Source organism: Polistes dominula, unplaced genomic scaffold (assembly GCF_049000335.1).
Source record: "Polistes dominula isolate Pdom_NZ unplaced genomic scaffold, Pdom_raw_medaka contig_28, whole genome shotgun sequence".
In the NCBI taxonomy this organism is placed as follows: Eukaryota; Metazoa; Arthropoda; class Insecta; order Hymenoptera; family Vespidae; genus Polistes; species Polistes dominula.
Genome location: NW_028300879.1, coordinates 6,508,488 through 6,531,426, shown reverse-complemented (window position 1 = coordinate 6,531,426; position 22,939 = coordinate 6,508,488). Strand labels below are relative to the sequence as shown.

Sequence of the window (22,939 nt, the reverse complement as noted above, 5' to 3'; positions counted from 1 at the left end):
GTTTGAGATTATCTGTTGTTATTATTATTCAATAGAAAATATAAATGTAGTATAAAATAATAAATGTAAATATAAAATAATGATGTACACACCTACAGGATAGAAGTATCTCAGTAAACTTTAGAGAAAATAAAAACAAAATTACATAAGCTTCACCAAAGAGGAGAGACATACAGTAGCTCTTTTATATTTTTCAAGGGCCATAGACCAAGTGCACTTAATTGAATCTATTAAAGTTATAAAATGGTCGTATGTAACGACTCGATAACTCTCTTCTCTTCTCTTCTCTTCTCTTCTCTTCTCTTCTCTTCTCTTCTCTTCTCTTCTCTTGGAGCTTAGTCTGATGAGAAAAAAGAGAGGGAAAAAGTAGCGGCGCTGCATCGAGGCCAATGCCGCGAGTCAGTCTCTCCCCTCTTAACAGAATCTTTCTGTTAGAGCGAGGAAAGAGGAGGAGGATAGGAGATTCTCCATGAAGTTTCTTATGGGTTGTATCAGTCTTGGTTGGTGCGTTTAGTGCTTCGTGAGTTTCACCGGAAGATTAGCTTTAGCAGAAAGGAATAACACACTTACTCTACTTTAGCCAACAGTTTTTTAAACTCTCAACTAATTTACATATTCGAATATATTGTAATAATAATCAAGAGCACATTCGAAATTTTGTAAATTGTATCACGTACAATATATTAATCGCATACGTGATTGTACACACACATCTATCTTTTCACTTTTTCTCTTCGTTTTAAATAAACGAAGAGAAAAGGAAAAAGAAAGAGGAGGAGGAGGAGGAGGAGGAGGTAAAAAATAATATTTATTCATCGTGGAAGGATAATCAATTCAAATATTATCGATGAAAGACATATTCGTCTTCGGAAAATCGCGTTGGATCGCGAAGGGTTTTAAATTATCCTTCTTCGGGGTCCACTTGTATCTAGGAAAACCCGATACCAATAATAGGTTCGTTTTATTCTATAGTTATATATTTTTCTTTTTTTTTTTTTTTGTTTATTTGTTTGTTTATTTTTATATTACCCTTCGTTTACATTATCGTTGCACGTGATCATTCGATTTTCTCTTTAGAGATATTATTTTCTATCCCAAGTTGTATAGAAAATTTCATTCAAACGTATACTCTTTGATTTCGTTATTGAAAATAATAATAACAATAATGATAATTAATGAGAGGTCTCGTTCTTCATGCAGTGTAAATTTTGTCGATAAGCTTGGTACATAGAGAATAAAGTTTGCAACGCGTTATCATGTTTCAGTCCACCTTATCGATATATTTCTTACTCATGTTTTTTAAATGGTATTTAATATTGAGATTTATTGTTATTGAACATCGCGTGTTGTTACTTTTTCTTTGTTATTCATTTAAATATCATCGCATAAAAAGAGAGAAGACTTTTCCTTTTTCTTTCTCTCACTCTCATTCTGTTTTTTCTCTTTTTTTTTTTTGTCTGTGTCACTACGAATAATGTTTCATCAGAATGATAGTGAGAGAAAAAGAAGAAAAAGAAGAGGGGTTAAGAGGAAAAGGGGGAAGATGAGTCGTCATGTTCGCGACGAATTAGAGTTCCTCCTCCTCGGTTATGTTGGCTCGTTCACAACGCGGAAGAAACTTTTGTTCGATCGTTCGTTTGTAAGTAAAAAAAAAAAAAATATAAAAAATAAATTAAAAACAAAACAAAAAAAAAGAAATAAAACTAAACGTCGAAGTTTTCCGCGAGCCATCGTGCATGACAAGAGTAGAGTATTTAATTGAAATGTCCTTAGAGAAGAAGGTGCTTCTTCAATCGCATGTCATTTGCAAATAGCAAGCATACACAGATATCGTACGAGAATTTTTGCTATTGACTATATGAAAAAAAATGTTTATTAATTTTATTTTATTTTATTTTATTTTATTTTATTTTATTTTTTACGTAATTCAAATTATTTTCATATTTCGACGTATTAAAAAACAAAAAAAAATACTCGTTTAATTATTTATTGCGTTAAAAAGTTGTGCATGTGGAAATAATATACCTCCGAGTGTTTTCAATTTTGTTTGAAAAATATATTCGTAATATGTCTTATCTTTATTTTACGAATATAGAAAGAGATAAAGTTCATTTATTGTTTTATCTGTTTCCTTTTCTTTTATGTTTACGAGAATTTCATACTATCGTGTCTTCTAAGAATTTTTTTTGTCGTTCGTTCGTTCTTTCTTTCTTTCTTTCTTTTTCTCCCTTTTTCTCCCATTTTCTTGATGATATTTATATATATTTAATTTGCTCGTTTCAGTTGCATGCACCGAATATTACAAAATTTCATTGCATTATTATACGATGTATACATGTGCATGTAAAGTTAACATGGTATTGCCGTCCTTTTTGCACACTCATCCGAAGGGATCAGACGTTTGCGATTATATGCACCATTTAATCTTACCTACCCTGAACCATTTTTGCGGAAACTTCTTGTGTATCTTTATAATTATCCTCACACGTGTATACGTGTTACTCTATTTAAGGATATTTTGTGGGGGCGTTGAAGAAAGAAATTTTTCTTTTGTTTTTTTTTCTCCTTTTTCTTCCTTTTTTCTTCTTTTTTTTTTCTAAACGATATTACTAAACATAAATTATAAAAAAAGAAAAGTAGATTAATAAATAAATATCGTTTACGTAAATTCGTAGGTTCCCATGTAATTATTAACTGGTCTATGTGAAAAATCGCGTATTCACTTTTTACATCGACTCTCTAGAAATAAAAATGTAGGTTGCTGAGGAAAAAGAAAAAAAAAGAGGCGTATACAATTTAATGTATTTCAAAAACACTATTCGTTATTTGAACCGGTGATTATGAGAGCGTTTTAATTTCATTTCAGATATTAAAAGACATATTTTCTCTTTTTTTACTCTCTCTCTCACGTGCTATTTTTAATATTTAAAAAATAAAAAAGAAAGGAATTATCTTGTGCAAGAATTAGTATTCAAAGATAAATATGTTTATTATTTGCTGTTAATTATTTTATAAAATCGAATTGTTTAAAATAATTAACAAATATTTTTATATTTGATGAAATAGGTAATGGTAAATGTTAATCGCGAATTGATAAAAATGAATCTCGTTATAGTTGAATAAAAATCAATCTTGTTACCGTTTGAAAACTCATTTCACTCATTTGATTTTATATTTATATTTATATTTACCGGTTTTTCGAGATCAGTGATTTCCGGTTGGTTAGAAATCTGGATCGTTCAATTTGTATATTTTTTTGTTTTATTTTTTTTTTTTTTTTTTCTTTTTTGATGAGGAAAAATACTCGATAAGAACAAGTATTAATAAATTAAATTTGTATCATTTATATAATAATAATAATAAAACGTATATTTGTATAGGATAAAATTAAGTTTCCTTGAGATTTAACAGATTTCAAATTTATTATTATGTGTGTTTGCGATAAATTTTGTAAAAAGTATTTCTATTTGTTTAAAAAGAATATCATTAGATAGAATTAATTACTTAAAACAATCGGATGATCATTGTACTTTGATCTTTCATCATTTTATTATATACAGAGATAATAATTGTTATTATTTTCTAATTGTGTTTTGAATAATACTATTTGAAATTAAGGGTCGACAAAAGGTATAGAAAAAGGGAGTGGGGGGGATAGGTCTAAGTCAACAAGTATTGGTATCTTAGGCATAAAACTAATTCAAATTAGTGTGTATTAGAACATCATAGCGTTTGATTATTCAACAGAATTATATTTAACGCATTTAACATTTTATTTATATTATTTTAAAGACGTTGTTGAAGAAAATTAATCGCATACACACTCGATTATTTTATTACTTGTCCTTTGTGAAAACGTTGAGATGCTGCCAAGATATTTTACAATAAGCGGAAGGTAAGCATCCGGTTGAAATTTAAGATCTTCGATACTTTTCGGTCATTGTCCTTTCAAAAACGTTTCCCTACTATCCTCCATTGTTTATCCTTTTTCAAATTCCTTTGTATTCTTTAACAGTTTTGAGAATTCTTTTGCCATAACTACTCAGGTTGTTCTTTTTTTAGATTTTATATCTTTTTTTCTTTTTTCTTTTACCACAATGTTTAAGTGGTTTCTTTTTTTTCCTGTTTTTTATTATTTTACTTGTGGTATTTCTCAGACGTATTTCGATAATACACGATGACAAAAATTGCGCTATTTTTTGCGACATCAATTTCTTTTTTTCCCCTGTTACGAATAAAATGAATTCAAGTCTCAAATGACAAAATCAAAATGATGATGATAAATAAGAAAAAAAAAGATGATCAAAATATTCCCAACTAACTTTCGTTCAAATCCATTTACACTTTTGTTAGAAGGTGTGTATGTGTGTGTAAATATAATTTAGAGTTACAGTTTAGAAATGAGGACTATGAATATATAAATATAACTTGGAACACAGAAAATGTATCTCTTCTCTTCTTCGCTGTACTCTCACTCGTTCGTTGATGGTAAACATTATAATATAGTATATGGCGCCTGTTCATGTAAAATATTATCTTCTCGAGAACCAATAGTGGTCTTTTATACAATTAAACGAGGAGTCTTCATTTCATCTTGTCATTTTCTTTATATTTTTATATACAAAATTTCTTTCATCGATAGTTTATTTTCTTTCTTTCATTTCTTTTTATTCTTCTTCTTTTTCTGGTTTTTTGTTTGTTTGCTGACACTTTTTAATAAAATGTTATATTTTATTGTTTTTCTTTTTTCATTTTCATTTTCATTTGTCGCAATTAAATAAATCATTCGTAAACTACGTAAAGTGTGTATCCATCATCAATCGCATAATTAAAAACTCACAGGAACAAAAGGAAGTGATTATTTGAAAGGATGCCTTTTCTTTATGTCTCCATTTCGCCATGGGTTTTAAGGTACAGTATATAAATTGTATAAACAAAAGAAAAATAATAACTTGTCTTTCTCTCTTTCTTTTTATTTAATTAGAAAAAAAAGTTTCTCAATTTTTCACAGGAATAAGAGCGAGCTTTAACCCTTTCGCTACTACAGACCACTATAGTGGCCCTCCATAAGATGCCACTGAGATACTATGGGCCACTCTAGTGGCCCTTCATAAAATACCGCGTATTTTACATATGACGATCATATGCAGTTATAGCACTAAGTCAAATATCCCACACTGGACATGTAATTTTAGTGTTTTGTTTCTTTTGTTGTTAAAATCGTTAATATTAATAACAAAATTACTTAAAAATAAAGTGCAATTTCGATGCTGCAAGTATTAGCAGCCCTTACAGTAGAAGTAGCACTGCGGAAAATACGCCCGTAGCGAAAGGGTTAATCAAAAAGTCAAATTCTAATTAATACTTTTATTTTTAAAACTAAAAAAAATAAACATCTATCTAACGTTTGCGGTAACTTTGGTTTAAAAAAAAAAAGAAAGTATGTTAAATACATTGGCAAATATATTATTTATAGAATGTAATAACACGTATAAATGTGTTGTTTTTTTTCGTTTACTTCGTGTATACATTTTCTCTTAAAAAGCAAGAAAAAAAAGAGAGAGAGAAAACAAAAACTTGGTAGGGAAGTTAAGTCGTTAAAGTTTCTTTTACGAGATATATAGGGGTAGACGAGAAAATGTGTAGACACTGTGGAAATAGTATGTTTACCGTCTTTCTATTTTCTCTACTTGAATTTACCGCCCTATTTACTCATCATCCTTCAATGACCACTCTCAAAAAAGAAAAAAAAAATTCTTAACATTGTAGAATGATTATATTTACAAGAAGAGGGGAGAGACGCTATTTATAAAATTATACATTTTTCAAATTCTTCTCGGTCGGTAAAGTAGAATGTAGAAGAATAATAAAAACAAAATATCGATTAGAATTTTTCATAAATTGAGGGTGAGTTAGATACAAAGGGGAGGAAAAAGAAAGTGGTAGTAGGCAGATTGTTGGAATGTGTGGGTGGACGAGAGGGATAGGAGGATGATTGCGGATAAAATTGGCTCCTTTGCGCAAAATCCCATGACCTATTTTACACGGATAACCCGTATCCATCCATTTCAAATTTTCTTACTAGTAATATGATTGTATGTGTGCGTGTGTATATTAGTTTCCATATATACATACTTATATACCGTGTAAGACCTTGGAAACCGTCCAAAAGACGAAACTGCAGAGAAGAGAAGCTGCAGATTCGATCGACTTTCTTCTCCTTTTTTTTTTTCTTTTCCTCGTTTCGGCTCTTATTTCTTCATACATTTTTTTTTAATTCTTTTTTTTTTTTTTTTTTTTTTTGAAACTTCTTTCTTTTACCACGACTACTTCCTATTGACGTCTTCTAACCCTTCTCTTCTTATTTCATCCTCCCACTACCGAAAACTATCCAATTCCGAATCTCGAATGCTTTCAAATACTCGTCCGATTTAACGTTTTACGATGCCTTCTGTTCGGCCAATAAATCACGCGATTTCGTATCGTTCGTATCATTCGTTCGTTCGTTCGTACGTTCATTCCATTGGTATCATCTGCGAAAGCAAGAAGATGCACACATGTGCATTCGTCGAAAGATAAACGAAGAAACCTTAGAAGGTTTTCTTTTTCAATTATTTATCTTGGTATCCACGAGTCTGTAAGTACCATAAACCCTCTCAGGTATTACTCTAGAGTATTTCCCTCCAATTGTTCTTAACAATTCATTTTCATTTCATTTCTTTTCTTTTCTTTTTGTTTCTTTTTGTAAATTTTAATTTGATGAGTTGTTTGCCGGCCGACCTTGAACCAAGTGGTTGTTCGACCTAATCCGCTTTGAGAAAAGGTACTTGAAACCTATCTGGATGGTTGATGCGTCATTCTGAAAGGCTTTGTGGAATCCTTCCTGCTAAAGCTTGTGCATGTGGTTTTTTTTTTTTTTTATTTCTCTTCAACAAATCGATAGATCTTTCTGAGAATTTATTTAGTCATAATTATTATTTCAAATTCATCATTTATTTACGAATTTTCTTTTCTTATCAAACGTTCGTTTAATATATGCTATTAAAACAAAATGTAGATCCTGTATGCGATAATTTAACGGCTTATGTATATAAGTGCATATTATTAGACGAAGAAAATGGTCAATAAATGTGTTAATAAAGAAACATAGCACAGAAACGTTATAATGGGTTAAGCATCGCGGAACCACCACCAACACCAACCAGGCTTTGGTTTGAAATTCAACTCCGTTGGATCGTTGCCCAATTACGAATCCTAACGACTTCCTTTGCTGACTCATTCTAAAGGTGGAAATCGTGAAATTTGGTTCCTTCTTTGGAGAGCTTGAGCATGTCTCTAATCAAATCTACGAACAATAATAATAATAATAACAAAAATATTTGTAGGAAAAGAGAAAATGATGATGTGTCTCCTTTTAATTAATTTTTCCCATATAGATATCACATTTTCTTTTTTTTTATTTGAAAAAAAAAAAAAAACTAAAGAAAATGTAATAATACATTACTTCAAATTTATTTGTAAGATATTGTGGGACGAGCGCCTCCATGCAAAATTTATTGGGCATTCGTGAGAAGGATTGGTCGGTGGGCTCTGGATATCTCAATTGGTTAACACGTTCGTCGCCATGGCACCGTATACCGGAGACGGGCATGCTTCTCTGGGGGCCCGTCACCGTATACAGTGACGCTCTTCTTGTTAAAGTTATAGTATTGTTAGTTGGAAAAACTTATCACATTTCATATAAAAGAGCAATCATCCGGAAATTGAAAGATCCGTGGTTCTAGTCCCGGTCCAGTCAGTCCAGCGATCCATTTTTTTCACGAATCCCACAATATGATAATTACAAAAAAAGGAAAACTACTACTGAAATTAAAATTTTAATTGGAATATATTGCGAATAATACACAGAGGAATGAATGAATTATAAATTGTGAATTATTTTTAGCGGTGAACGGGTATTGAGGTCTCGGCAACACGAACGCGGAACCAGTCAGGAAAGGCGATACAAAAGAAGTCATCGTCGTTCACCTAGCAGTGGTAGACAGCACGGACATCGTGATCGTGATCGTACCCACCTGGCGCATCCGACCTCGTCGCGTCGTGTGCGAATTCACCGACACCATGGGTCCTCCTCGCCTAGCCAGGAAAGGCATCGCCATCGTTCACCATCATCCAGGAGTCAGGTGAGTCGAAATAGTTTCAAAGATAAAACGATTAAACGTAATGGAAGGGAAACACGAATTCGTCGTCGGTAATATTTATTTATTTTTATATTCTTTGGTTGTTTATTTTTTATTTTTTTTTTTAATACATTTTTTTTCTTCATCGTATTTTTATATATATATATATGTATATAATCGGGCGTTCTCTCTTTTCATCAATCAACGAGATTTTAATAATTATGAAATAAAAAAACAAGGGGTTCATAAAAATTGTATTTTTTTTGATCGGTGCATTGTAAGGGAGGAGGGTTGGGGTTTTTTTCGTAGATCAATGAAACTCCCTGAGCCAGACCCCTTCGACTTTTATAAAACATTTCTTCTATCGGCAAATAAGATATTTTATACTAAGAAATAATAATGGTACTCCGTTCTTAACGTTTAAATAATTATTACTTTTTCTACACTCTCTCACGTCTAACATAATATTACCACCTATACTAATGAAAAATTCAATGCAAAAAAAGAAAATGCTTTATGTTTTAGAAATTTTTTATTTTCAGAGAAAATCATTGAATAGGTATAGTGTGATAAATGTAGAAACATCTTAGCTCGTCCATTACCTGGAAATATGAGAGAATCTTCTTTAGCTCTAGCTAAGCATTTAATATCCCCGTTAGGTTCGTTCTACCTTTCTACCTCTTCCTCTTTCCTCTCTTTTTCCACTATCATTTTCTACTTCCTTCCCGAGCTCTAGACTTTCCTTTATGCGTCGTTGCGTTTGATACGAGACACCAGAGTAGAAAAAGAATTGTATTGTGTTATGCGTTTCTTCCTATATCGAAATTTCATTTGAACGTCGTTGAGATCAAAAAAATCCAGATGATGGAATCAAAGACTACGATGTAGAAGAAAGGAAATAAAGAAAGAGAGAGAGAGAAGAACAAATTACTTTTGGGTGGATGATACGGCGAAGCAAATTTTCTAATACTGGAGAGAAGCTATAGCAAAAGTGTTAAAGACCAATGAAAGCTCTTCTCCTTCTTCTTCTTCTTCTTTCTCTTTCTTTTTCTCTTTCTATCCCTTTCTCTTTTTCGCTTGCGTACCAAAGCGAATGCCGATGATTCTTCTTTCTTACTCGGCGTCGGCTATTTTAGAACGGGGACTATTTTCGAGGGGGACTCTCGTCGTCGTCACGCGTTTTCGCCGCGAGTTTTAGTGCGAGTTTGCGCCAGATGGCTGGTGCAACGTCTTCGTCGTCGTCGTCGTTGTCGTCGTTATCCTCAGGGATAAATTGTTCTTCTTGTTGTTGTCGTCGTCATCGTCATAATCGTCATCGTCATCGACATTTTCCTACTCCTCTTTCTCCATCTTTTTCTCTTATCATTGAAAAGAGAAGAATCGATTGGAAAATTTGAGCTTGAGCTTTCTTACTGGTCCTCTTCGATCGATCTATGTAAATCGATAATGGGTTCTTGAAAAAGGATACTTCAAGAAGATGGGTAAAAGTGAAGAAGGGATGAATAATAATTGGATGTAAATCGAATGGAAACACTTATCTATCTCGTTTGGATTATTAATCTGAAGGAAGAAAAAACAAGGCAAGGATCTTAAAGAAGAAATAAGGCAAGGGTCTTAAAGAAGAAATAAGGCAAGGGTCTTAAAGAAGAAAAACTTAGCCAATTGGAGAGAAATACATTTAGAGGATATCGAGAACGGTGGTGTCCCCTCTGACCCAGAAAACGTTTTAAAAGCTGGATCTAGAAATACGCGTTCCTCTTGGCAACATGCGTAAGTTGTGAGTGAGAGACAGACGTAAACTCGTGCGTGTCCATTATCCTATCACGCAAAAGTTACTGTCGGGTGTATTATCGACAAAACGAGAAATCCAAATAGAAAACCTAACGAGATAGAATCCATCCTGGATCATCCTGGGAGTTGGATAACATACGACGGTGGTCCACCACCAACAGCGACCACCTCGTCGTCGTCATCGTCATCGTCATCGTCGTTGTCTTCTTCTTCTTCTTTGTCCACGGTTTCATCATTTTCAACGATGAACGGACAAGAATTAGGCTTGTTGATGCCTACCGAGGTTTCTTGGTGGCCAAGACAAGCTGTATGGGATAACTGGTTACCAAGGAATGTTCCAGAGATGACGACGACGACGATGGCGACAACGACAATGACGGGGGCGACGACGATGACGAATATTCATTGCTTCGACGCTAAACTCGATGTCACACCGGAATCCAACAGCACGTCGACTTCAGAGGTAGCACGAAAATTATGATGAGATCTTTGGATTTCTATTCTACATCTTATTCATTCCTTTGCGTGGGTCTCGATAGTGTGTGCAATTATGCTATTTATTTTTCTTTTGTTTTGTTTTATTCTATGCTTGTTTTGACGCGTGACCAAAACTATTCTTACAATTCTCTATCTATCTATCTATTTATTTTCAATAAACTTTTCTCATGCCATTTGTTTACCACAACTATATTTATAATACGATTTAAGTAATCCTGTAGAAAGGCCGGTATTATTCGCGTGTTTCATTTAAGATGCTCCCGCAGAGAGAGAGAGAGCGGCATATGCGCCAACTTTTGTAGCACCGTTATGGCCGCCAACAGATACAAGCTAGCTCAAGCCCTCTCCTACTGCCGATTTATATTTGTCCTAACAAGTCTACGAGAAAACGAGAGTTACAATTTCTCGTGTTAGAAAATATGCTTGATCCAACTCCCGACCTATCTTTCTTTATTATATTCAATACATTTGTATGCAATAGAAAAATGTAGAGAACCAGAAAGAGAGAGAGAAAAATAGAAAAGATATTTTTATCATATTTTTTTTTTTTTTAGCAAGCTTACTTATTTCTACGAGCACAAAAATTCAAGTCAGTTATTCAAGTATCATCATCATCATCATCATCATCATCCAAATATAGGACAATTATTCTTTTGATCATGTTAAGATTAACAGTAAAGTTCTCTCTCTATTTGCGTGATATGTTGATCAAGATAGAAGTAGAAGACTTACCATAAGAGATTAATTCCGTAAGTTGATCTTCCTCGGCTTAAACGGTAGTACATATTACTATGCAGAACTTTTCGTAGTAGTAATTTGATATTAGCGTTGACCTTAAGACGCGTAAGAGATCACTATGATCAAAGTAAAAAAGAAGAAAGAATCGGTTCTTCATTGGATTGGTCACTACTTTCGAATGTCCAACAAATTAAAATGTTATTTTTCACCCCACATTGAGCTTATTTATATATCGGTAAATCGCAGTTTGTATACGATACCTCTCTCTCTTTCTCTCTCTGTTCCTCTGTAAGGTACACGATGACGACCTTGAAGAGACACAAGCCGAGCTTTATTAATAGTTTTACGCGGAGAGTCCACGAACCCGCCCACTGATTTGTACGTCGACCGACCGACCGACCGACGATGTCGAAGATATGCTGTGCTGTTACTACTACTGCTGGTATTCTAGCTGGGCCCCGTCTGTTGGCGGTCCTAGAGGATCCTAATTTCTAATTCGATCTAAGCTTCCGCGCGTAACTCTCGATCGATCATCTAATCGATCTTTTCTTCTTCATCATTATCATGACCCACAAATATTACAATCAGTTTTTGAGGTCGTCTAAATCAAACTTGATGTATCTCGGTCGATGACGAACTCCAATTCCACCGAGGAGACGAAATGTCTACGAGACATTACGTCTACTTAAAGCTATCGAAACCGTTTTCATTTCGTAATCGTTTTTATCCATGTCAAGGTACTACAATAAGATGTGTCTATGTGTGTGTGCATTATTGAGTAGGGAAATTCAGTGCATGTTATGATAAATCATTTACCTGATCTTTTAATACGTGCTTGGTGGGGTAGTTAGGTATATACCAGGAAGTAAGGAAGCTTTGCCAATGACGAGGACAATTTTCTCTAATTAATGAATCGTATCGAAATAGTTACATTATAAAATTCATTTCATTCTATTCTTCATTTATAAAACTATCGATCTTGTTCCACAATTAGATAGTTTTTCTAATAATATAATATCATTTGAAATTGTTCCTTTAGAGTGGTGTTATTCAAACCAAACTGTTATTTTATAACACGATGAGGAGGTATACTTGTATGTTAGACCAAGGAAGACAATTTACGTAATATTATTCGCAATCTTCTCTTTCTTCCCTTTTTTTCTCTCAAATACTTCTCCCCCTCTTTCTCTTTCTTACTCATACTCTTTCTCGGTGAAAGAGAAAGAAAGATAGAGTAATGTTATGCGTGTGTATGCGTGTAGGTAAGACATCGTTTGGAGTTTGGGTGAGCGGGCTTCTTGCGATCGCTCCTCGATATTTTTAGTTGCAAGAAGAGTATTTGGCGGGGCGTACCTCGGTGACCCCTCGCACCACGTCTCTCTCTTCTTCTCTTCTTCTTCTTCTTCTTCTTCTCTTCGCAAACGTTTCTCAGCGTCCTCATCTCTGTTCGCATCGTTTTCGTCGACGTTGCTTTAGTGGCTCTGTTCGCGTCCCTCTCGATTGACGCGTTCTTCGCGATCGACTCTTACAGAGGAAAAGAGATTAGTATCATCATCATCATCATTATCATCATCATCATCATTGCAAGTATATAAGGGCTGCTTCTCACAAACGATCGATCATCAAGAATTCTCAAGATATAATATCAAACCTTCTTCGATGATATGATGATGATGATAATGATGATGATGCATTCTTCTATAATGATGACGACGACCTTGATCGATGTCTCTTCTTACGGTGGATCAAGCAATCTTCTTCTTGGCCCTAGACCCTGACCATTCAGAACTTCGTCCAACAGATCTATCATTGTTCTGATTAATATTCTTGACTTTTTTTTCTAACTTGACTTATTTATTGAAAGTTCTTTTTCGCGTTGTTTTTGTGAACAATACGAATCTAGCAAAGTGCAACTTGAGTGTCTGTTAACATTTTTCTAGTTGAGTGTGTTAAATTTTTGATTGAAGGAAAAAAATAAAAAGAATTAAAATCAGTTCGATCCAGTCTTGATCAGATCGTTTATTTTTCTTTTTTAATTCGAATTGAGCGTGAAATAATTGGTTTTGCTGAACGTAGTATCAATCAAGTCGACCGTACCTCGGACGGTCGACTAATCGGCGATCGTCGATTGTCATCTACCATTTCATCATCTACACGATCATAGCAACAGCAACAGCAAGATGTTCATATTCGCCCAACGCGACGGTATGTCGGCTAACAGCAGACAAGGATCTACATCAAGACGTAATCGTTACGCTCGTTCATCGACAACGACCAGTGTAACGCAACTTTTAACAGATTCTTGCAGTAATTTACTGCAACGATTGACTACCAGGGTACGTGGCACTTCTACAGCCAATGACCGATCGATCGGAACAAGACGATCACCAATCAATGCTAGCAATTATCTTAGCAATGCAAGGACTAGATTAGAAGATAAATATTCTTCTATATTGGACAAGTATACCAATAGGAAAACAATCGATGATAAGGAAAAGAGTATAGATCTTAGTAATAGTAATATCAATATTGCTGGTTATTTTCGAAGGAAGGATGAACGGGAACATAGTTTTCATCGAAGAGATTCATACGGCAGGGATGAAAAAACATTGGAACCATCGTTGCCAAGATCGGTTATTAAAAGTACCACCAATGTACTTCTCAGTGAGAAAGCTTATCCATATGTAAGTTCTGCAACTAATAAAGAATTGAAACGTGAGAAAACACCTGGTTATCGTAGGACATCAGATAGACAAACTCTGTTAAGTTCAGAAGCTTACCGACGTTATGGTAGGCACAAATCCGGTCACGCTGAAACACGCAATAGAAAGGTCAGACCACATCGGAATGGTAAAAGCGAACAACTCGATTGCAAGTCGACCTCTTCTCTTAGATCTTTAGCTCGGCCAAGCAGAGTAGAACCTTTGAGCTTAGTTGCTGGCAAGGAAGTTCTTAACGATCCAGAGAAAACACCAACCGATGGTGGTGGTGGTGGTGGTGTTAGCGGTAGTGGTGGTGCTAGTAATGGTGATTGTACTACTATTGTAGACGATGCTATACCTAAAAAAGAGCTAAAGAATAGCGACGTTAACGAAGAAGTTGATCCTGCTATTTCCGAAAGAGCAGCCAGACGCAAAGAGATTCAAAGTTTGATTATGAAATACGCGGCTATGGATGAGGCTTTCAGCGAAATTGCTGCTACTGGTGGTCAAGGAAATGCTAAACCAAGTACTACAGATATCATCGCTAGCAAGTATAAGAAGAATACTCATGGTAGTAATAACAAAAAGGATATCACGAAGAATTCTTACGCGTCAAATACTTCTTCCTCCTCTACTGTCATTAACGAGTTGGATACGAATCACGCGATCGTAAGTTGTCGAGCCACGAGTAATGGTGTTGCTGTTGCTGTTGTTATCGATAATTATTATAATATAATAATAATAATAATAATGGTGATTATAATTCTCGATTAATAAGGGATCGTCATTCGTTTTCTTTATAGGATCGATAATATATCCCTGTTGAGATTCAACTTATCCTTTGCAATGCTTTTATTTAAATATTTGTTTTTTCTTTTAAATGACCAATACGAAAATTCGTTGGATGGGATATGTTATTAAAAATATATCAAACGTCTTTTCGTGCTTCCCAAGATTTTCGATATTTGGCACGCTGGTGTGTAACTTTCACGATTTGCGTCTTTTCAACATTTTCAAAAAGATCATCATCGTCGCGAATTAGTGTGCTTTTAAAATTGGAAACGTTTGACGTCTGAAACGTTGAAATATACATACAGGATGTTTCAATTTAATAATTCGATTCAACAAACATTTTTATTCTTAGTAATCAATTGAACGATTTTTTATTTTTTTCTTATACATAAAAAGTATAAGAAACCAACGTGATCTATGTTGAAAATATAGTAGGTTGATGGTCCATCGTAGAAAATAGTATTTGATATTTTTGGTAAATAAGAAAAATTGAAAAAGAAATTGCATAAACAAGTTTTTAAAGTCGTACAGGTAATATAGTCACCAGCACGCCAAATAACGACTCGTGTTACAGAAAATAATGCACGTTCTGTAATAATAACAATCCTATATGTTTGCGTGAGAGAGTTTTCTTTTTTCATGTATTTAGAACCATAAACTCCTGCTCGATCTCCACAATCTTTTATTTTTATTTAACGATCAAACTATAAAGTAATACACACATTTGTGCTTAATAAAAAACATGTCGATCGGATCTTATCGACATTATTAACAAACGTTTTCTTTTATTTAAAATACGTGTTACGTTTATTTTCTAATTCTTGAATTAGATCAAAAATGAATGTTTTTTTCTAAAATTCAGATCTTTTTTTTTTTTACACAACCGTCGATAAGACGTAGATCGAGATCACGTTTGTTGGTTTCTTTTTGTTTCATAAATTTTGGTTTTTCTCTTTTTTATTATTATTATTATTAATATTAGCGTGTTTAACGCGTATGATCGTTGAGGATCGTAATGTGGCACGTTAACTTTCTATCAACGTAAGTATATTTAACATATTTGTGAGCTTTTGTCGATACGAGTCAAGAGTAACGAAAGTAAGATATATAAGTAGTTAATTATTTAATTAACAATAATTAAAACAAAAAAAAAATATACAGAATATAATATTTACTGCATGCGAACGGAGTACCATTTTCTCGTTTTTCATTTCGTTATACAATTTTTCAAATGACACACATTTTATCTTATTCTATCCTAGTTATTATAATATTACTATAATGTAGTTACTATATTTATTTAAAAAAGGGGTAATGGCTTAATCGGGAGAAAACGCGATAAATGTAAAGATAAAATTAAAAATATATATATCATAAATGTAAATATATATATATATCAATACATGCATGTCGTTTTTTAATAATCGTAAATTTGAATCGGTTAATCGTTTTAAACAATACAATATTAACGCGTTTTACATACAATATCGTATGGACTCGAGAAACACGTGTTGATACTTTCTCTACTTTTTCTCTATCCGCCTATAGTACATATTATCATAGATAATCCATATGTATTTAATTAATTTATCGTCGTTCGATATTGTACATAAATATATATATATATATATAAAATTCGTCGTAGTTAGAGTCGTTCCGGAATATCGAGAGGGCTAGCGAGACACGCAAAATCGAATTAAATGACGAGGGAGGGGTTTAGGTTTAAATCGATAGTTATTATATAAGGGGAAAAATATATATATATATATATATTAAAAAATAACGGGGTAGAAAGAAAATGTCGGATAATAATAATTAGACGAATATGACGGTGCGAGTAACGATGGTAATTAATAATAAATACAATGAAGAATAATAATAATTATAATAATAATAAGAGTAATATAAAATCAATAATAATAAGTGAATATATATATATATGGTAAAGATAATAATAATCATAATAATAATCATACTATAAATAATAATAATAAAATTACGGTAACAAAAAAAATAAGTAAGGGTTATATATATATTTAAAAGAAAGAAAAACGAAAAAATATGTGCTTTGTGCCGATGGTAAATTCGTAACCGCAACTTTCTGACTTGGCAAACCATTTTGCCCTCTCCCCTTTCTCTCTGATTGTTGGGTTACCATCTCCGTTGTAATGGAATGGAATGGAATGGAAATGGCTATGGCACACGGATTGGTCACTATGGTCGACTGGGCACTCGGATTATGGTTGGTCTCTCTCTCTGTCTCGATGATGATGATGAAAATGATGATGATGATGATGATGAAAATGACGATAATGATGATGACGATAATGACGGTGTATCCTTCCTGTTCCTCCCCCCACCGACACATTCTAACGTTCGTCCGTGGTTACACACGTCCTCTGCCGCGTGTTACACGGGTCTCTCCGCCCCGTTGTGGTGGTGGTGGTGATGACGGTGACGATGGTGGTGGATGACGGTGTGTGGCGATCGGTTTACGCGACGTTGATTGATGACATGGGATGTGGACAACAACAACAACAACACCTTCAACTGATGGATGACCAATGGCCTACAACGCGTCAACTCCAACAACCAACCTCCAACCCTCAACAACGACGACGACGACGACGACGACAACAACCAACCAACCAACCAACAACCTGTGCTGCGCTTCAACACAACCACGACGACGACGGCGACTACGACGACGACAACATTTGTCGTGTCCAATTGGGTTCATCTTCTTCCTCTACATTGGGTCCTACTACTACTATCATCGTCGTGTTCAACAACACAACCATGTTGGGGTCATACTAACCCCCCTGGGACCAATTATGAAACGAAACGGCACACGCTCTCTACTCCGGGTGTATCTCTCGGGGTTGGTTGGTGGTGTCCTCTTCTTCTTCTTCTTCTTCTGTCTCTGTTGGCACCACCGTGTACCCTCCTTCTTCTTCTTCTTCGCCGCCGCCGCCGCCGCCGCCGATACCGATTACGCCGGCCCATATAGAGCCCACGACCGCCCTCCGTTGAGGACGACGAAGACGGCCACCTTGTTTACCAATCCAGCGACATCCTGGCAAATAGATGTTCGTGAATACATGAATACACTCATTGTAGTAGATTTAAGCGAGCCCGAGATCGATCGATTCGATCGGTCAATCGGACGGTTGTTTATATTATATTATTCCATTTTTAATATCCGGTATTCTCTCTCTCTCTCTCTCTCTCTCTCTCTCTCTCTCTCTCTCTCTCTCTCTCTCTCTCTCTTGGGAAACTGTTTTTCTCTTTCTCTCTATTTCTATCTATCTTTCTTTTTCTTTTAAATATACCATACCTTTTGTTTTTTATTTTTATTTTGATCATTTCCACCCACCCCCACCCTTCTTTCTCTTTCTCTTTCTCTTTCTCTTTTAAACACACATACCTTTTTTTATTTTTATTTTCACCTCTCGAAAGATCTTGGATCGTTTCCACCACCACCCCTTTCCATTCTTTCTCTCTCTCTCTCTCTCTCTCTCTCTCTCTCTCTCTTTCTTTCTTTCTTTCTTTCTTTCTTTCTTTCTTTCTTTTTAACTATATCTATTTCCTTGTCTAACTCATAGACATCATTACGGGCTGCAAACTAATACCTACATACTTACATTCATACTTACATTCATACATACATACATACATACATACATACATACATACATACACCATGAACGAAAATAGAACTTAACACCTCACGGGTTAAAGTCTCGCGTTAGAGAATGTTTTAAACTCTCTGCAATTGAGATTGCTCTTTCAGTTTTAATACACGCATATGTCTATAATATATATATATATGTGTGTGTGTGTTACATTTGATTACATACCTTTCTTGACCAGATGGTACATTATTGTATTGTTTTTCCCTGTACAATCGTTTTTCTATTTCTTTCTTTTTTTCTTTCTTTCTTTCTTTCTTTCTTGATTTGTATTTAAAAAAAGAAAAAGAAAAAATTCATTCACCAAAGGGTGAGAATGATCTCATTTTAAACAAGCAGAGTAAATTCTATCTCTATTTTTAAATTCGCACTTAAATTTTTTACATACTTTGATGGTTTATTTTTTTTTTTTTTATAGTTTAACACACTTTATGGTTTAAGTATGGGATCGTAAATAGGAAGAAGGAAGTGTTAGAAAGAATTTTTGTTTCTTTTTTTTTTCTTTCGAAAACGAGAATTAGAAACAAAAACGCAATCTCTTCTCTTTTCCTCTTCTTTCTTTTCTTTCATTATTATTATTATTATTTTTGTTTTTTTTTTTTAATTATAAATCTTTCCTCATCCTTCCCAATAAAATGATGATACACATCTTTTTTTTTTATGGGACGAGTGACAAAGAGAGATTATTCCACGAGGAGAGACAGACGGAGAGACACGAGGGAGGGAAGAGACGTTTAAAGAAAACAAAAATAATTAAAATAATAATAATAAATCAATATATATATCGTATATATATATACAGAAATCGAGGCAACAGTATAAAAACAAATATAGAATTCATTTCTTCAGTAATAGTTTTTTATTTAAAAAAAAAAGTAAGAAAGAAAAAAAAAGAATAGAAGTTAAACATAAATGGAAGTAAATTAAAGATAATATATAAATAGAGCGAAATAATAGAAAAGGAAATTTAATTCGCGTTATCTCTTCGACACATACACACATATATATTATATATATATATATATAATGCGTCTTCTTCCTTCGGTTGAGACGTCATTTTTTTTTATCGTCTACGAGAATATAATCCATCTTGGCATTTACTCTCTCTCTTTTCTCGGAGGTTATCTCTCTCTCTCTCTCTCTCTCTTTCTTTCTCTATCGATCACTTTCTCAATCTCTTTGTATTTCTATCTTTATTTTGATTTCTAACTTTCCTTTTTTTCATTACCTACACATATACTCATATACATATATTATAATCCATTTATATACACACGCATAGATAATTTTCTATTTCTCTTTCTTTTGATTTCTTTGTCTCTTCTCCTCCGTGGCACTTTTAAATAACGTTACAACCTTTCTCTATAAAGAAAAAGAACACACACACATATACATATACTTTCCCTTCTCCCCATTTTGTTTTCAACACATACACACGACTCCTCCTTCAGTTTATTATAATATTATCCTTCTTAATTTGAAATTACGAGATTAACCGTCCGGTGTGGGAGAGACAGTAAATGCCATTATTACACCTCCCGTTCACCATACTGCTGTCTTCTTTGATTATTATTATTTAAACGGGCCCATAGGAACAAATAGTAGCAAGTGTATAATAGGGTTGACCAAGTAAAGTTTGAACCAAAAAAAAAATAAATGAGAACCCAAGAAAAGAAGAGTCAGCAGCAGTGTTGTGTCGAATATTATTTTCGAGCCAACCGTTCGAACGAATAACGTCTTTTTTTTCACACTCTTTTCTTCACGTTCGTTCGTTCACTTATATGCATATATATATATATATATACAATTCATACATATATATACATATATACATATATATAAATCCGCGTGTATATAAATGGATTCCGACCAAACGCCCACGCGGAAGAAGTCTCGTTCTAGTTTCGTCTCTTGAAAGTGTCCTTGCTTTCCTTCGGGAAAACCTTCTTTTTCCTTTTCCTTCCCTACCCTTAACATACCGTTCCCTTTCCTTTTTTTTTTTTAAACTCTACTTCTACTTCTTCTTCTATTCTCTCTTTCTATCTATTTCTTGTATTTTATTCTTTGTATATTTTAATTTCATTCATTTTCTATTTTATTTAATATCCTAAGCTTTTTATGGCTAACTGTATGACAATAATCTTTCTCTAATTTTTATTTTTATTCACTTTCATTATTAAAGATACATTCATTTTTTATATTAATAATAATCATGCAAATCTTTTTGAAGGTGAACAAGAGGTCTCCTCCCTCCTACTTTTCCTCCTAATCCTCCTCTTCCTTTCCAAATTCTTTTTATTGAATTTCTTTTTCTTTTCTATCTATGTTGTATCGATATTTTTTTTTTTTTTTAATTTCTTCTACCTTTTTCTTTCTTTATTTCTCTCTCTTTCTCTCTTTCTCTCTATCTATCTTTCTCTCTCTCTCTCGGTACGTAATAATATTACACAGATACGCGTGATAATCGAGAACGAGAGATCTGTTTCGTGGGCGCAAGGTCTGTGTCGCGCCTTATAACTTACCCTGTTTTTTACATTGCAGATAAAGTACTGGCCACCCTAGGAGAGGGTACTTTTGGAAAAGTTGTCAAGGTTAAGGACTTGCAAATGTAAGTGCCAGCTCACATAAACACCTACGTAGGTAACCTACTCGCGCGTGTATATATATATATATATATATCCTTTAATTTTTTGAAAACATGTTATTTTTATATATTTATATATACACATATGCATATATATAAATCATACCATACATGTATATACACATTTCCACCTGCATTTATTATTGTTTTTTTTTTATTTAAATTTTCTTCTATTATCTATCCTTTCGCGTGTTTTCGCGAGTCTTATAAATGCCTCAGGAAAAAATAAAGTCACACACATAAACATACATATTACATATGTACATAGAAAGGACACGTGCACAGATTATATATGCATATACAAGCCTCCTCACACGTATATGTCATCCCAAGTGGCGTATTGTACGTGGAAACACGAATCCGCCTTTGGGATATCAGAAATAGACCACGTTCTGTACTGTCGCGAGTAGTTGCAATAATAGGATGGCCTTGCACTTTGTTTTACCAGGCAACCGTCGTCGTCGTCGTACACGTTCTCTCTCTCACTCTCTTTCTCTTTCTCTCTCTCTTTCGGTGGCGTCTTGCAAAAATTGTCGTGCTGGGTGAAAATTGAGTGACGAAATTGCTTAGAGAGATGAGAAACTATTCCAACACTCTCATATCTTTCTCTTTTTTTTCTTTATTTTTTTTTTGTTTTGTTTGTTTTTAATTATCTCGAGACTGTTCAACACACATACATAAATACACCCCCCCCCCAAAAAAAAAAGAAAGAAAGACTTCCGCTCGATTTAGAGCATAACTATGGTCGGACGAAGGTATCAACGTTTTTCGTTGTTTCCAACTAACACTTGGATTACTTTTTTTCTTTTGATACAGGGATCATGTAATGGCTCTCAAGATTATCAAGAACGTTGAGAAGTACCGTGAAGCTGCGAAGCTCGAGATCAACGCATTGGAGAAGATTGCCGCTAAGGATCCCGAGGGACATCAGTTAGTATTTGAAATGCAATTAAACAAAACCGACTACGAGGAAACGAAGGGGCAACAGTGAAATCCCTTTTTTTTCTTACTACCTACTACTACTACTACTTCTTCTACTACACTAACTACCGTGTTCGTTCGTTGAACGATTTGTTTTAATTTTGATTTTAATCTTATCTATGTTTTACTCGTTTGTTTTAGTTTGTGTGTCAAAATGTTAGACTGGTTCAATTACCATGGACACATGTGTATCGCCTTCGAGATGCTTGGCTTGAGCGTTTTCGATTTTTTGGTAAATATATTTGGATATATTATAAATAAAATATATTAATAATATATTTTTTGTTGGCACATGCATAAATAATGTATGTATGTCTTGTTTGTTATTTTAACACTGTGATCGTGTTTCTTTTTTTTTTTATTTTTCTAAAAGAAGAAAAATACGATGATGTTACAGAGAGACAACAATTATCAACCCTATCCATTGGAACATGTTAGGCATATGGGTTATCAGCTTTGCTATGCAGTCAAGTTTTTACACGACAACAAACTTACGCACACCGATCTTAAACCCGAAAATATCCTATTCGTAGATTCCGATTACGATAGCACGTACAATAATAAAAAGGTGAGTCATTTGATAATGTTTTATCGTTAGTTCAGTTTTGACACTTCGTCTTTCTTGCAACGTTAACGAAAAACGTTCTGTCTGTCTCTCGATCCCCCGGTACGTACACAAACATGATTTATTACTAAACTATTTCAAAAAGTTCTTTCTTTTTAAGCGAAAAGATGTACGACGCGTTAAAAGGACCGACATCAGGCTAATCGATTTTGGCAGTGCTACGTTTGACCATGAACACCATAGCACAATTGTCAGTACAAGACATTACAGAGCACCTGAAGTTATTTTAGGTAATTAACATATGATCTTTGAAAAATACTTTTCTTCTTTTTGTTTTTCTTTTATAACAGTTCACT

The 22,939-nt window shown here is 33.9% G+C and overlaps 1 protein-coding gene and 3 long non-coding RNA genes across 8 annotated transcripts in view; 3 read left to right on the top strand and 1 right to left on the bottom strand.

Annotated features, from left to right (window-relative positions):
- Positions 1 to 2: 2 nt before the first annotated feature.
- On the top strand, positions 3 to 4,489 carry LOC149033668 (uncharacterized). 2 transcript variants are annotated; one of them, XR_016176295.1, is made up of 2 exons: positions 3 to 954; positions 4,386 to 4,489. It is a non-coding gene; the product is annotated as an uncharacterized LOC149033668 (long non-coding RNA). The 2 variants fall into 2 exon arrangements; XR_016176296.1 differs by lacking the exon at positions 3 to 954 and adding an exon at positions 1,647 to 3,895.
- Positions 4,490 to 8,693: 4,204 nt separating this feature from the next.
- Positions 8,694 to 11,341, bottom strand: LOC149033667 (uncharacterized). The gene is made up of 2 exons (XR_016176293.1): positions 11,202 to 11,341; positions 8,694 to 9,611 (listed from the first exon to the last, which is right to left on the bottom strand). It is a non-coding gene; the product is annotated as an uncharacterized LOC149033667 (long non-coding RNA).
- On the top strand, positions 9,610 to 13,083 carry LOC149033666 (uncharacterized). The gene is made up of 2 exons (XR_016176292.1): positions 9,610 to 10,434; positions 12,979 to 13,083. It is a non-coding gene; the product is annotated as an uncharacterized LOC149033666 (long non-coding RNA).
- The window catches only part of Doa (CDC like kinase darkener of apricot), a 13,176-nt gene continuing 2,929 nt past the window's right edge, over positions 12,693 to 22,939 (top strand). Inside the window, exons 1-7 of one of the 4 annotated variants that reach the window (XM_089171395.1) lie at positions 12,693 to 14,578; positions 17,712 to 17,790; positions 20,935 to 21,001; positions 21,854 to 21,967; positions 22,160 to 22,250; positions 22,416 to 22,586; positions 22,729 to 22,873. In XM_089171395.1, the coding sequence (XP_089027521.1) occupies positions 13,388 to 14,578; positions 17,712 to 17,790; positions 20,935 to 21,001; positions 21,854 to 21,967; positions 22,160 to 22,250; positions 22,416 to 22,586; positions 22,729 to 22,873 (1,858 nt within the window). In that variant the 5' untranslated portion in view covers positions 12,693 to 13,387. Of the gene's footprint in view, positions 14,579 to 17,711; positions 17,791 to 20,934; positions 21,002 to 21,853; positions 21,968 to 22,159; positions 22,251 to 22,391; positions 22,587 to 22,728; positions 22,874 to 22,939 lie in introns of all 4 variants that reach the window. The other 3 variants (XM_015325485.2, XM_089171389.1, XM_015325486.2) reach the window with 3 other exon arrangements.